Source organism: Pocillopora damicornis, chromosome 2 (genome assembly GCF_964200805.1).
Source record: "Pocillopora damicornis chromosome 2, jaPocDami1.2, whole genome shotgun sequence".
In the NCBI taxonomy this organism is placed as follows: Eukaryota; Metazoa; Cnidaria; class Anthozoa; order Scleractinia; family Pocilloporidae; genus Pocillopora; species Pocillopora damicornis.
In genome coordinates, this window is record NC_142671.1 from 26,430,712 (window position 1) to 26,444,495 (window position 13,784).

At 38.7% G+C, this 13,784-nt stretch overlaps 1 protein-coding gene across 1 annotated transcript in view; it reads right to left on the minus strand.

The window, feature by feature from the left end:
- LOC113669916 (uncharacterized) overlaps positions 1-13,784 on the minus strand; it is a 30,599-nt gene that overhangs the window by 12,870 nt on the left and 3,945 nt on the right. Inside the window, exons 6-24 of the mRNA XM_089198080.1 lie at positions 13,427-13,565; positions 12,805-13,109; positions 12,257-12,395; positions 11,104-11,438; positions 10,670-10,808; positions 9,880-10,181; positions 9,423-9,561; positions 8,909-9,243; positions 8,445-8,583; positions 7,822-7,961; positions 7,209-7,397; positions 6,304-6,442; positions 5,506-5,628; positions 4,911-5,077; positions 4,304-4,442; positions 3,616-3,923; positions 3,394-3,532; positions 944-1,275; positions 26-164 (exon numbers count right to left, since the gene is read on the minus strand). Of these exons, the coding sequence (XP_089054206.1) occupies positions 26-164; positions 944-1,275; positions 3,394-3,532; positions 3,616-3,923; positions 4,304-4,442; positions 4,911-5,077; positions 5,506-5,628; positions 6,304-6,442; positions 7,209-7,397; positions 7,822-7,961; positions 8,445-8,583; positions 8,909-9,243; positions 9,423-9,561; positions 9,880-10,181; positions 10,670-10,808; positions 11,104-11,438; positions 12,257-12,395; positions 12,805-13,109; positions 13,427-13,565 (3,787 nt within the window). The remainder of the gene's footprint in view (positions 1-25; positions 165-943; positions 1,276-3,393; positions 3,533-3,615; positions 3,924-4,303; positions 4,443-4,910; positions 5,078-5,505; positions 5,629-6,303; positions 6,443-7,208; positions 7,398-7,821; positions 7,962-8,444; positions 8,584-8,908; positions 9,244-9,422; positions 9,562-9,879; positions 10,182-10,669; positions 10,809-11,103; positions 11,439-12,256; positions 12,396-12,804; positions 13,110-13,426; positions 13,566-13,784) is intronic.

Sequence of the window (13,784 nt, forward strand, 5' to 3'; positions counted from 1 at the left end):
CAAATGATGACGGTATTCTACCCACCTTGGCATCCGTATAGCTCCATTCGCATGCACATGTGACGATGATAACTTTTGGGAAAAATTCTGAAATAGCGTCCAATTATCGAGACTTCCAAAGACACAGTTCTAGACTCGTGGGGATTTGAATTACCACGAAACACCTTGAATTTGAAAAACAAATGGTTGGACTGAAATCGTTATTATGTTCAAAGTTTTTTATAAGTTCAAACAACTTATCTTCACCCGAAAAGGGTTCTCAAACAGTGTCAAATAGCGGAGTGTTTTCATAAAATCTTAGTGATAATGTTCTTCAAAGTCATTTGAATATTCATATTCTGTTGGAATTCGAAGTATTTAATATTTCAAATAAATTCATTGTTACCGACGTAACACCCTAGAGTTGACGCACTTTTGTATTGCTTCCTGAGAAGTTAAATATTTTTTGACATCATTAAATCGTCTCTTCCAAGTTTGACCGAGAGAAGGCAAATCAAGACCCGCCCATCCCCACCCCGCATCTTCGGGTGGAGCTCCAATTTATTCCGAATGTATTTAGCCTACGTCGCCAAGAACTTTGTTTTCGTTTCCTTCCTGGTTACACCTCTTCTTGGCGCCGTCGGGGCCAACTACCAATTAAACCCTTCGTTGCTCCTTGTCGCCTCTCACTTCGACCAGAGGGATGTGTCCATCCCTTATTAATAACAAAAACAATTCGCTATCTCAAACCAGCTTGCTCGCCACCCACGTTTCAAATAAAGTTGAACTTTCAAATCGATATTTCACCAATCACAGAAAAGAATTCAAAACTAGAGGTGAAAAAAGGCTTGATTAATGATTAGTAAGTAGTTAGTTGGCTAGTTCAATGATAAATTTTCCCACAGAATTGAGCAGCACACAAGAATATTCAGTAAACGACAAACGAAAACTAAGACAGACAAACCTTCAAAATACCAAAGTCTTTATGATCTGTCCAAGTTATTCCATCTACACTATGAGATACAGTGAAGTTTTTCACCCAAGCGCTCTCCAAAGTAGGATGTCTACTAACTCCTTCTTTTCCTTGAATCTGCAAGCTGCGTACTTCACTCACGTGACCCAGATCAATCTGCAGATACTGCATGTTATCGTTACTTTTAGCGCACCATGCTCCACCACCTTCTCTGGAACCCAGTCTTCCCATCCAAGGTGCATAGTTTGTTCCAAGCGAGCTGGATGCTGTCATAGCATCTTTTGGTATAATCCACTCCGTCAGTCCTAAAGGCCTCGTGCATTCTAGACACCAAATTCAATTTTGGCCTATTTTAAGTCACTTTAGTATCTTCTGAGTATAACTACTCAACACTGCCAACTATTTCTGTCGCAAATTTTTCACATCCGCGTGAAGATGATCACACAGGAATTATTTCCCCAAAAAAGGCAACCTGGCCCACACGATCATTACTATCTGTAACACTTTGATATCGAGAAAAAGTTTCGCAAATAGGCATTCCGACCTTTCTCCTTCCAATTTTTTTACAACACTGTCAGTTCATCGTCATACTAAGACGATGATCTAGAAGATTTTTAGCTGAAATGACGGTTATCCATTTTCAAACGTTTAAGCAACGAAACGAGGAGTATAATAAACTAATTTTGTCTTCTAGAGTTTTTTTGTAATGCGAGTTTTTATAACAAGTGGACGAAACCCCCCTCCCAACCCTCCTAAATCCAGTTATTTGGATTAAAATCTCCACGGAAATCACTGAGATAAGCGCCTTACGCCGCGACGATAGAGTAATTTAGCAAGAGGACGGGAACGTCATTTCAGAACGGGAAAGCGCGAGGATAGTCTGGACACGACTCTATTTCGACTTCCAATGTTAGCGTTACCGTTCTCCCCAACAAGTTCAGGAGGTCATTATGCTGGTTTTCCCGTCGCGATCAAAACGCCTGGGATTTGCGTAAATTTTGCGCTTATAAACGAGATAATGCTGTTTGAAATTATTTCAGAACTCATTTCCTGGTCCCTTCCTTTGGTTTATTCGGTGTATTTTGGGAAAATTTACAGCTTCGTTTATGCTGAATTCCCGAAAGGAAACACAATCGTTGGCAAGCGCCGGATCCAAGATTTTAGGGCTCAGTACACTTGTAATTGAACAAGGCTTTAAACAGCGAAAGGACTGTTCTTTGATACATTTCTTTAATGCTGTATGAAAACTCTCAGAATGGGACGCTGTTAATCTTATCATGAATCAATTCATCAAGAAATTAAACTTGCTTCATGTTGAAGTTTATCAAAATGAAACATCACGACGCTTACTTACTGTATTAGCCAGTGTTATTTGTCGTTATTGTCGTTTTTACCGTGATTGAAAACTTTTCTGCGAATTAAAGTCAGAGATAAAAAAAAATTGAGAATAGCTCAGGTATTCACTTTTTTATGTTTGAAATTTTTGACCAGTGCCGATGAAAACTAAGACAAGAAAGTCATGCTCTCGCTTCGAAATAGAATGACAATCAACTTGATTTCAGCACGGCTTTCTAAATCTATTAATTTAGTTCAGTCTTGAACGACTTCATTCGTTTAAAAAAAATTAATTTAAAAAAAACCAAAATAAAATAAAATAGGAACGAAGTCTTATTCCTAAGTCTAACCGTTTCGTTGGTAACTAGTTTGAGTTAATTTCATTCTTTCACGGATAAATAGGAACTCATCGTAAACAATTCCATCGTTGGGTCGCTTGGTTTCTGCATGGCTTCGCCATAACTCCTCTAAATTCTGTTCAAAATGCATTTCAACTCTAAGAAGATAGTGCTCAAAAGAGATGTACTGTCATAATTGAGAAGAGTATTCAGTAAACAAGGGGAAAAAACGAGGACGATTTCCAAATTATCCTTTACAAAATTATGACGAAAAACGAGTAGTGCTGAAATCTAGTAGCACGAAACGAAATGACAGCGACACAAATCATAGAAAAAAAAATTATTTAGTGGGCTTCAAAATTTGATAGATGAATCAGCAGACTCGAAACTAAACTGGAATGGAATAGTTTCAAAGTTCAATCGCCCATGTGGATTCATATTGACAACTTACTTGCCGTAGGTTATAACTATCCTCTGTTGCGCTTGTTACATAACTCTCAAAGAAGATAATTTCGTTGTCCTTAGAGTGGTTTATGAAACCGAAAATTCCAAGGTTATGGTGATGTTTAAAAAGCCGAGGTGAGGATTCTCGTTGCAACGACTGCTAAATCACTTTTCAACACAACACGACGGCGTTCTCGACCCAGTTTCTTATCGACATTTTTGCTGCACGCGCCGTTCTGAAATGACTTTCCCGTCCTCTTGCTAAACCACTCTAATGGGATAATCGCAACTTCAAAATTAAATTTTGCTTGAAAAATAACTTACCATCAAAACCATACAATTCCACGTTCATGCACGGCAAATCAGTCCATTGCTTAGGGAGGAACCTGAAAAATTGCGCTTGCATTTCCAAATCTATCGGGAACTTTAATGCCTGTGAGTAATCGGTAGCTGCTGTAAACGTCTAGAGGCAAAGGCGGAAAAAGAGAAACAATCGATCTCTTTTGCTCTGAATAAAGACAGTAAGTAACAAACAAAATTATTCACCTTTTCTCCAGAGACTGTCGTATAAATGCGCCAGAAGCCACCATCAACGCTTGAAGAAAACTTAAATTCAGACACCATGCCTGCACCACTCTTTCCTGCAACTGCTATATGAGTTAGAGTGACAACTCGTCCCATGTCTATCTGAAGGTACGGCGATGAATCAGAAGGAGCGGCACACCAGCCCATCTTATCGAATACTGTATTTAATTTTGCCAACCATGGCTCATGCCCAGGTCCCGAGTTACTGGATGAGGTCATTTTGCTCTTGCTTATTAATCCTGATCCTATTCCAAGAGGATCTGACCAGGCTAAGATCGTAGAATAGAGATGTTAAGATTATCACTCTACAAAAAGGTTTTTCCTCCCATCCCAACCCCCTATCTTTCTCGCACGCACTCTCCCTCTATCTCTCACTGTTTCTTGTTTTCTTTTTTTCGACAACTGAGGTTTCTCCCCTCAGTTGGCGAGGTTGACTTCTCGGTACTTTTTACCAGGTGAGACATTGTTTCGATTGTTTCGACGTTCATGATCAATTCTCAGGACAGAATTGTATTAGTAGCGCTTTCCTGCACTAAATTATATAAATATTATGGATTATGATTTAGTATACAAGTTCATTTTTTAATGATGAAAGAAAACAAAAAATAAAATATAATAAAACAAAAATAATTCTTCTGGATGAATTTACCTTCGCAGCCGTAAATTTCCACTCTCAAACAAACATTTTCGACCCACTCTACTACCACAAAACGGACATAGCGGGCGACAACTTGGTAATGTAGGATTTTTAGAGCTACTCCGTCGGCGTTTGTGTTGCCATGTATTTCCTTGATGAAAAAAAACAATTGATTGAAAGGTGATCTGAATATACAGTATATTAGTATGGTAGTATGATTGTTGCGGAGATTAAGAGATGCATATATTCTGATTTGTCGAAGATTGAGGTATTTCCCGCTATAATCACCTCGCTCAACTTGATTGGAGTAAGGGCGCTAAATTTCCAAATGGCTGTCTTGCGTTTTGCCAATGTTACCGAAGAAGAGATAAACGCGTTAGAGGGCAATTTAATTCCGAAGAGCACAAAAGATTCTATTAAGTTTGGCGTAACACTTTTCAAAAGAAAGACATGAAGTTTTTGCCGATTGAATTTAATAAACCTGTTAAATTTTTGTGGAAACTAGCTGCTTATCTCGATACAAGTAATCGAAACAATTTTAAGTTCTAACACGGACAATTGGCCCTATCAGAAGCAACTTTGATGAGCATTATTTAAAACTGAAGCATCAGTGAAATACCTTGACTTCTCCATTTTCTTTGTAATAAAACCATTCACCCTCCAGTCTGCTAAACGCCAATCGATAGATTCTAACAAAATGCGTTCCACGATATCTGCCTTGTGTAGCGACTGCAGCGACAGTCTTAAAATGCCCTAAGTCGATTTGTAAGATGAATTTGTCTCGCCCTGAAACGAAGAGACAGTTTTCTTTAAAACTTTTTTTTTTTTAATCTTGAGCCTTATCGCCCACGCACTTAACGACTTTTTTGCGTGGATTGTGGTACCTTTTTTCCATTCATCGATTTGTAACAAACACCCGAAGATAAATTCCATATCTGCGCACGTCCACGTACTATTCTCGATATGATTAATGATAAATAAGTAAGATGAATGAGTGAGAAGTCCAACTAAAACCTTCAGGGTTTGTAAACTTAAGTTCCCCAACGAAAAAAAGGGAGTATACACATGTGTAAAACGAAAAAAAAAAATGAATAAATCCATGTGTAAACTAGATTCGATGTTTCCGTGCGTCTGCTCAGCAATAAAAAGAAAATGACACACAAGGAACAGTCTTTGATACGTCACTGATTCGTAACTTATGAATTAAAACACACCTCCAACGAACTGGTTTGTTCCTGCATAGTTTAGTCTTGCATTGAAGATGTTTGAAGCTACAGATGAGTCAACGTTTTTACTCGGTATTGAGAAGTCTTCCATTCCTAAAGGTTGGAAGCAAGCTACAGTGGAAGACAATAAACGATCAACAAAAATATTGCAAAATCTTTGAGGCTTTCGTGAAGGAATAAATACATTGTTTCTCATTTCAAAGGCTATGGTAATTTTGACTTTAGAGTGCGCTTGAAAAGTTCCATAACATCACAAATTTTCAAACATATCTCATGATCCAAGTGTTGCCGCACTGTGAGAATGTCACCAGTTAAAAGTACGGTTCTCGCTGAGCTTAGTCCGCACCAAGTAGATCGAGGGCCGATATGTATCATCTCACCCAGCGCGGTTCCGGTAGGCTTAGTTAATATGAGCCTTGTTTATGAATAAAAACTGGCTGTACTTAGCTCATTAATTCCTTCGCGTCTCGCGTGCTTTAGCAAAGACAACGAAGTAAATCTTCAAAAACCTGTAAAACAAACCCGATTCGAAGTTTCCTGAGCTATTTTGCCACGAATGAGAACAACAGGATACTATTCCGCTGATAACCTATGAAGTATTTCCCAGAAATCAACTAATTGAAGACAAATCAGAGATTTTGTTCGCAAGCGCTGTTTCGTGGTGACAAAATAAAAGCGCACAGTTTATTAGTATTACGCAGAAGTTTCTCTTTCTCTATCGACGCGTGAGGAATAGGAAATGAAGAAATCTGACTAGTTTATATGAATAAATATATAAAGAAATACCTTTGCATCCATATATTTCTACTCTCATGCAAATTCTTTGGAACCAATTCGTGGGACGAAATCTCACATAGCGAGCAATGACGGGGTTCTTTAAGTGATGAGTGACCACATGGGTGGTATTGATATTTCCAGAGAACTCCTATGCATAAAAATTTGGTTATGTAGCAATTTAGATCACTGAACTGAGACATTTGTTTTGTTTATGTCATATATTTTACCAGGGTTACAACTTAAAGGGTGAGCAGTTACCCGCAGACATTTAAGTTAGAACTCAAGGGAAAGACAACTCAGGGCTGTAAAAAACGGTGAGTGACTTAAGTTTGTGGATTTTTAAACCTGTTTTAAACTCGAGCTCATAAACATGATTCCTACGTCTTTGCTGGGTATTTGGGACCATAACTAAACCACGACGGCGACGGTAACGAGGATTTTGCAAAACAAAAGATCTAATGAGCAGAAGAATAGCTCTACACGTGCATTTTAAAATTCTGCACATTTGTTGGCAGTCCTCTGCAAAGCAACAACGTGAAATCACCAAAAGTTGCGTCTAAAAATGGAAACCCCAACGGCAAAATCATTCTAGTTTCAATTTTGGAAGTCACCGTTGCTCACGTACGTTATGCTGAATTTGAGGTGTGGGGCCGTAAGAGTTGGTAAACACATCCAGTCGCACGCGAAATTATAACTAAAATATTAGTTACACGACGTTTCCCACAGCGTCGCCGCCCCTTATTGCTCCCGGGAGACAACATCACGGGCAACATAAATATAGAGAATTCTAATAAGACTTGTAATAAGACTTCGATGACTAAGAAAACAAATAAACTAACAGCACAACAACATATTCAGTCCTTCTTAATATAGCCTCTCAAGCGATATAACTATTACAATAAAAGGATCCTCACCCTGATGGTGTTGTTCTCAGTGTAGTTCCACCAGTCTAGTGTATCACGTCTGAACTGCATCATGTAGCTTGTGACCCAAGCGTCCGGGATAATGCATCCGGGTACTGAGGACTTTCCTTGCGATGCTACTCGTCTCACGTGGTAAGGGTGTTTCAAATCAATCTCCAAATATTGATTCTCATCATTTCTCTAAAAGAGAAAAGGGGACGATGGAGTTGGCAATACTCGACAAATTTGTCGTTCATGGCTTAGCTCGTGAACGCCTTTTTTATGGCCTATAAATAAAGTGTTCAACTGAGATAGTGGAACCAGCTGGCTGGTTCGAAATTTCAAGGGGGACTAGCATTTGCTTCTGTCCCATGTTCGGTAAAAATTGATATTTTACATCTTTCGTTTCATTACTCGTTCTTTTCAGCTGCGGTTCACTAGAAAATATCTCTGTATCATGATAACCACGCGTGAAGTAATGGCGGCAAGAATCGACGTATTCTCTAAAATCGAAAGTGTGCATGTCTCTGTAATTACCAGAGCGATTATTCCGAGAGTTTACGATTTTCTCGTGACTGTTATACCCAATTTTGATTTATGAGGAAAGCTTAAAATGTTAACAAACCCCTGCACACCATCCTCCTTCTCCCAGCCGACTGTGTAACCTGGCAAGCCAGGGTTCGTAATTCACCCTCAGAGCGCTAGACGCTGTAATATCTTTGTCAGAAATTTGACCACTCTGCATTCCTAGAGGATCAATGCAGTCTGGAAAAAAAAAACCCCAACGGGCAAGATATCTGTCAGACAATACCATGGTCAATTCAATGCATTAAGGCTACGATATTGTGTTCATTTCCACTCTAGTTGTAGTAGTATAAATTTATTCCGATTTTTGCTTTATATCTGCTTACATGGATAGAGTTAAAGAACAATTACCTCAACAAAATGACCTCAAAAAGTGACAAAAAAGTCACATTTGTGTTAAACGTACACCAGTTTCAACTTGTAGTCAATTTCTCCATTTCCCAGGGCAAAGGGTACTACGAACTTCGACTGATTTGACAACTAGGCACCATGCACCAATATGGAAAGAACGAAGTATATTTGAAAAGTTGTGAATGGTCGTAAATCAACTAGTTATATGGCATATTTTTGCGCACTTTCCCCTGATAAATGAGTATTTAAGGCTTTGGTATATAAAAAAAATAAAAAATGAAAGAGTGTTCTCGATGGATCATGCTGTCTCACCTTCTTTGGCGAACACCTCCAGCCTTAAACAAGGGTGATTGTACCAGGTTTTTGGGTGAATTCGCAGATATCTTGCACGGAGATTATATTTAATATCCACTTTGACTAAACTATGTCGATGTGTGTTCCCATCAAATACCTACAGAGGATCAGATAAAGTTATTTGCGAGCAATTCTTCCTTAGTGTGGAAAACCAACAATACTGGTAAAGTGAAATGAGTTGCATGAAAGAGCTGAGTGTATCCAAAAAGTTTTTAGAGTTGATCTTATTGCTATAAAAACAACAGCTTGGTTCGTGTTACCTGCGATATGAAATTTATTTAGGAAAGTTTAGGCGAGTACATCTGTATTCGTCGCGACATTGAATGTTCTTTGCGTATGCGCATTTGATCAAATTAACATGTTAGAATAACGCATTATAAGCTTTAAGCTACCATTATTAATATTACGCTCATTAAGCTCACCTTCAAGTTTCCTGCATCTGTGTATTGCTTCCAAAACAGCCCATCAAGACTTGAACTAATGGTAAAACTTTTCACCCATTTATCCTCTGATGAATGGGATTGAACCGCGATGGCCTGAATAACTTTTGTTACTTTCAAATCTAGTTGAAGGAACTGGTTGTTGTTTGTATCATTGTTTTTTGCACACCATGCTGATCTGGGGGCATTATGGGAGTCGTCATCTATCGACAAACGTCCGTGCCAGGACTTTAAAACAGATCCGTCGTATGTATAGAAATTAGGATAGCGGTTTGCCATACTTGTCAGGTTTGAGAAATCAACAGATCTCGAGTAAACTGAAAAAATGGAAATTTAGCAATGTTGGAAAGACATGAATATTTTGCATTCACGATTCGCCAGGACGGTCGAGGCAAGAAGTTTGCCTTTTTTGAAGATAATACGAAAGAAAATTAAGCAAATAAGCCTCTGAAGCCAGACTTAAATTGTTGATAAACTGAACAAAAAGGAAGCTAACCATGGCATCCGTATAATTCAACGCGGAGATAGGGTCTCCCAGCCCATTCTTTGGGCCAAAAGCGCACGAATCTTGCCGTGACAGCCCGCTCAAGGTAATGCTTTGCTACAGTGTTGACGAGAGATGTGCTAATAAACATCTGAAATAAAGTGAAATGAATCAAAAGCTTTGACCTCATCGAAAAAAATTAAAACACCAACAACAAAAAACGTCAGTAAGGTAAAATCAACTAGAATTGTGAAAATTTAGAGATATCCTATGTTCTCTAGATATCGGTTGTGAAATGTTATCACAAAGCACTGAGATCTTAACTTAACCATACCTTTTCATCATTATTAGGAAAGACAATAAAAATGACTGGCTTTTGTAACCTACCACAAACGTTTTTCATGCCTCACGACTTACATATCGATGGAATGGAGAACTAAAATTCATAAATGAATAAAAACGTTTTTACCTTGATGTCGCCATTCTCTCTGTAGTAAAACCAGTGTAAACCATCTCTGGAAAAAGACAATTGGAACTTGACCACGGCTGATCTCATAATCAAATGGCCTTGAGTTGCAATTGCAGTAAAGAGGTATTCATCTATGCCGTTTCCAATTTGGAGAAAAGAGTTCTTATCATTATAGCCTCGAAGCCATGTGTATGAATTAAAAATTCTGGCTCTTGCAGCGTAAAGTCCATACTGAACTGATGAAACGAGAATCGATTCATACGGCAGGTGAAAATCCTCCATTCCAAGAGCAGAAGAGCAAGCTGAGTTGTCAAATCAAGACCGACAGAAAAAAAAATATAAAACTTTTTCCAGCAACTATCTGATACTCTCATGAGATTTGAAAAAAAAAATTCAGCGGAAATTATATGAAAATTGCTCGGCCATCAGGCATAAAGCCAGAGCGTAATTTTAAACGCTGCTAATTCTTTTATAATTTTTCCTTTGTATTTTCACTATTTTTTCAACGAAAAACTCCATTGAAATTAGGTGTAACTAAACAAATTATATCGCCAGTGAAGTTGTTGTCAGTTTTTATTTTAAACCAAGGCACAGTAATTTGCATAGAACCTGTCAAGAAACAAAAAGTTTCGATTCCTTGTAGAAAAAATTGAATGGCATTTTAGTAGTTATCACTACTGTTTGTCCCTTGATACATTTAAAGGCATCTGGCTTCCCACGGAGTCTCTCGGGTGGAGTAATAATCCTCTCCAGCATTCTTATTAAATTTCTTCAAGAACATCTTACTAACCTCTGCATCCAAAAACTTCGACCCGCATGCATGTCCATCCAAACCATGTGACTGGAAGAAACCTTAGATGTCGAGAAGTTATTCTTTTTAAAAGCGTATGTCGGATAACTTGATTCCTTTGTGAATTCCCATCAAAGACCTAAAAAGTTGAGTCAAAATTTATTTCGCAAATGTTGTTTTAGAAAATACAACACATTTCTCTTACACTCGTTTTTCCAGGAGGGAAATCACTACAGCGAAGCATCTGTCAGCACAAAGAGCCAGGCCTCTCTTTTTACGCAAACATCAGACAGGAATGGCAATTTTTGATGCGGGAAAATAGGATTGAAGAATCAAAGACTCAAAGTTTTGTGACAAACTACAGCTGATAATTTGACCAATATGGTTTTCGTATGCAATTTTGAATCTAGACTTAATTTTTTAGCAAAGCTCACCTTCGGAGAGACTCCATCCTCAGTGTAGTTAACCCAAAGCATATGATCGTCGGTGAAAGATAAGCTGAAGTTTGTTACCCAAGCTCTGAAACGAATCGCCCATTCTGATATTTCGTACTTTCCTTGAGTAGCTACGCCTGTTATGATATGTATTTGAGCTAGATCGATTTGTAAGTACTGGGTCCCATCATTTTTCAGTGCACACCAGGCTCCCTCGCCTTCTCTACTATAAAGCCTTGCCAGCCAAGGCTCATGGTCCACGTCGTACCATGATGAGGCTGAAAAGGCTTCATTTGGTACTACTCCACGCTCAATACCAACTGGATAGGCGCATTCTGGAAATACGTGCGGTAAATAAGTCATTGGGCGGAATGTGAACACATGGTCACGAAGTATACTAATATTAGAAGTTTTCTGTGAGTCTTCTGGGCCTAGTTTTGTTATGTGATGCAAGACCACGTATAGTTTTGCTTTAGAGTGATTCGTCTCGGACAATAATCACCATCGCTAATCATGTCTAGGTTTGCTTACTGACCTTGCTTAGATCATCAACAGGAGGTCTTTTTTATTTAATCTGCTATGGTTAGTAGTCCCGTAAGCCCACACACGCCGACTGATAGGATGTTTAAGAGCACGTACTCAGGGCTGAGTGGGTCATTAAGAAAAGACTGGCTGTCGCCTCCGATAAAAGTTCTTGCTCAGACTCTTGATATCTCGCGTTTGCGCGTGGTGTTCGAGCTAGTTTACACCAACAGTCCGACAACATCATAAATGATTCATAACAGATAAAACGGCAAATTTGAAGGGCCCCACTGAAAACCGCATCTACCAGTTCGGTTCCCTCGTTAAATATCATTATTTTTATAATTGTTTACTATTCATAATTTGGGGTACCGCTTTGCCAGCTATTGATTATGGCATAATGCACTGTAAGCAATATGCGTAATCTGCTCACAATGGAATTGCATTGTGATCAAGGGCCCTTATATCCTGCACTCCCGACTCGTATTTCACATCAAATTGTATGAAAATTCAAACACAAGCACTGTCCAACCCGGGCGACATGTAAAACACTCGAGAAAAGCCATATCTAAAATTTTAACAGAAATTTGCATAGTATACTGAAACTACCACGAGTTTACGAATTACCAACCTTCACATCCGTAAACCTCTACTCTCATGCAGATTGCATTGTTCCACTCCACAGGAAGGAACCTCACGAATCTGCCTGTTACATGTTTGTAGAAGGGGACTTCCTTCACCGTGCTGTGATCTGTATTACCACTCAGGGTCTTTAAAAGATGTAGACATTAGGCGATGCATAATACACTAGTCAATCACTAGGTTACTCCTTCATCACCATTCGCAATTAATAGTACAAAAACCTCCTTTTCAAGAAAGGAATGGAATCATGGATCTTAACTGATGCAATTGAAAACAGTTCTTTTGGTTAAATAATATCTAATTTCCTAGTGATGAGAATGTTACAGAAGGAGATACTGAGGAAGACTAGACGTGACATTTTTCCCATAGCTAATAAAGAAGGTGGAAACCACTAAGCTTTGGACTCCGTGCAATCCCACGTGGACCTACTCTCAGGAGATACTTATCTTTGCCAACAAGATGTTTTGCCGGGGTATGTAAGTCCCTACTCTACGCCTGTGCCAGATCATTGAACTTGATATGAGTTACAATTCTAACCTTTGACTTGCTTTCGTCAAGAGCATTCCTCCAAAATATTCCATCCATACTGTAAGCCACTTTATAACGAGTCACCCACTGTAGATTGTCAGGATGACCCTGCGTGGCGACTCGCGCTACCGTAAGAATTCTTCCTAAATCTACTTGAAGATACTGTTTATCGTCATTATTTCCCGCGCGCCAGGCCTTCCCGTTGTTTAAGCGACCATTCCATGCATCGCTCTCAACTGGTGCACGACTTGATGCAGTAAACTGTACATTGGATATGTCGCCGCTCTCCACGCCAAGAGGGTTTTGGCAAACATCTGCACATTTTACGAATGCATTATGAAAATTTTACAAGTAAACTTATGATCGTGGTAGGATGAACATAGTACATTACTCTCATTTTACAATTGGCTTTAATTATCAGATTAAAGTTTTACACACAGATGACTTTTTCCATCAATATATCTAGAATGTAACGAGTACGAACTGTATGCAGTGGTGAGAATAACGGCCTCATCTTTTTTATGGCATCCTGGAAACAACGCTTTCATCACAACAGTCTCAAAAACATATAAGAGAATTGGAAACCGACCAAACTAAACTAAATTTGTTTTTCTAATACGAATTTACTCACCCTTACTGCCGTACAACTCGACTCTTAATGCAGGACGAATATAATATGTTTCTGGCCAAAAACGAATACGTAAGGCTGTTATATTGTGTCGGAGGTAATTCTTTACTACTGTGCGGTGATCGTTGTTACCACGAAATACCTGAAACAAGAAAGGAGACGTAAACTTTGATTCTGAATTTTCAACTAACATTTCCCGCGTTTAAAGGTTAAAAATTGGCAGCGATTGACTTATAGTTGAACAGTTTCTGTGTTTGTTTACAAAGTTTAAACCTTGTTTGAGACCTTATGCACGAAGTCTTGGCAATCTGGGCAGCATATACTCAAAAATCTTTCATAACTTGGCAATTCTTCTTTACTC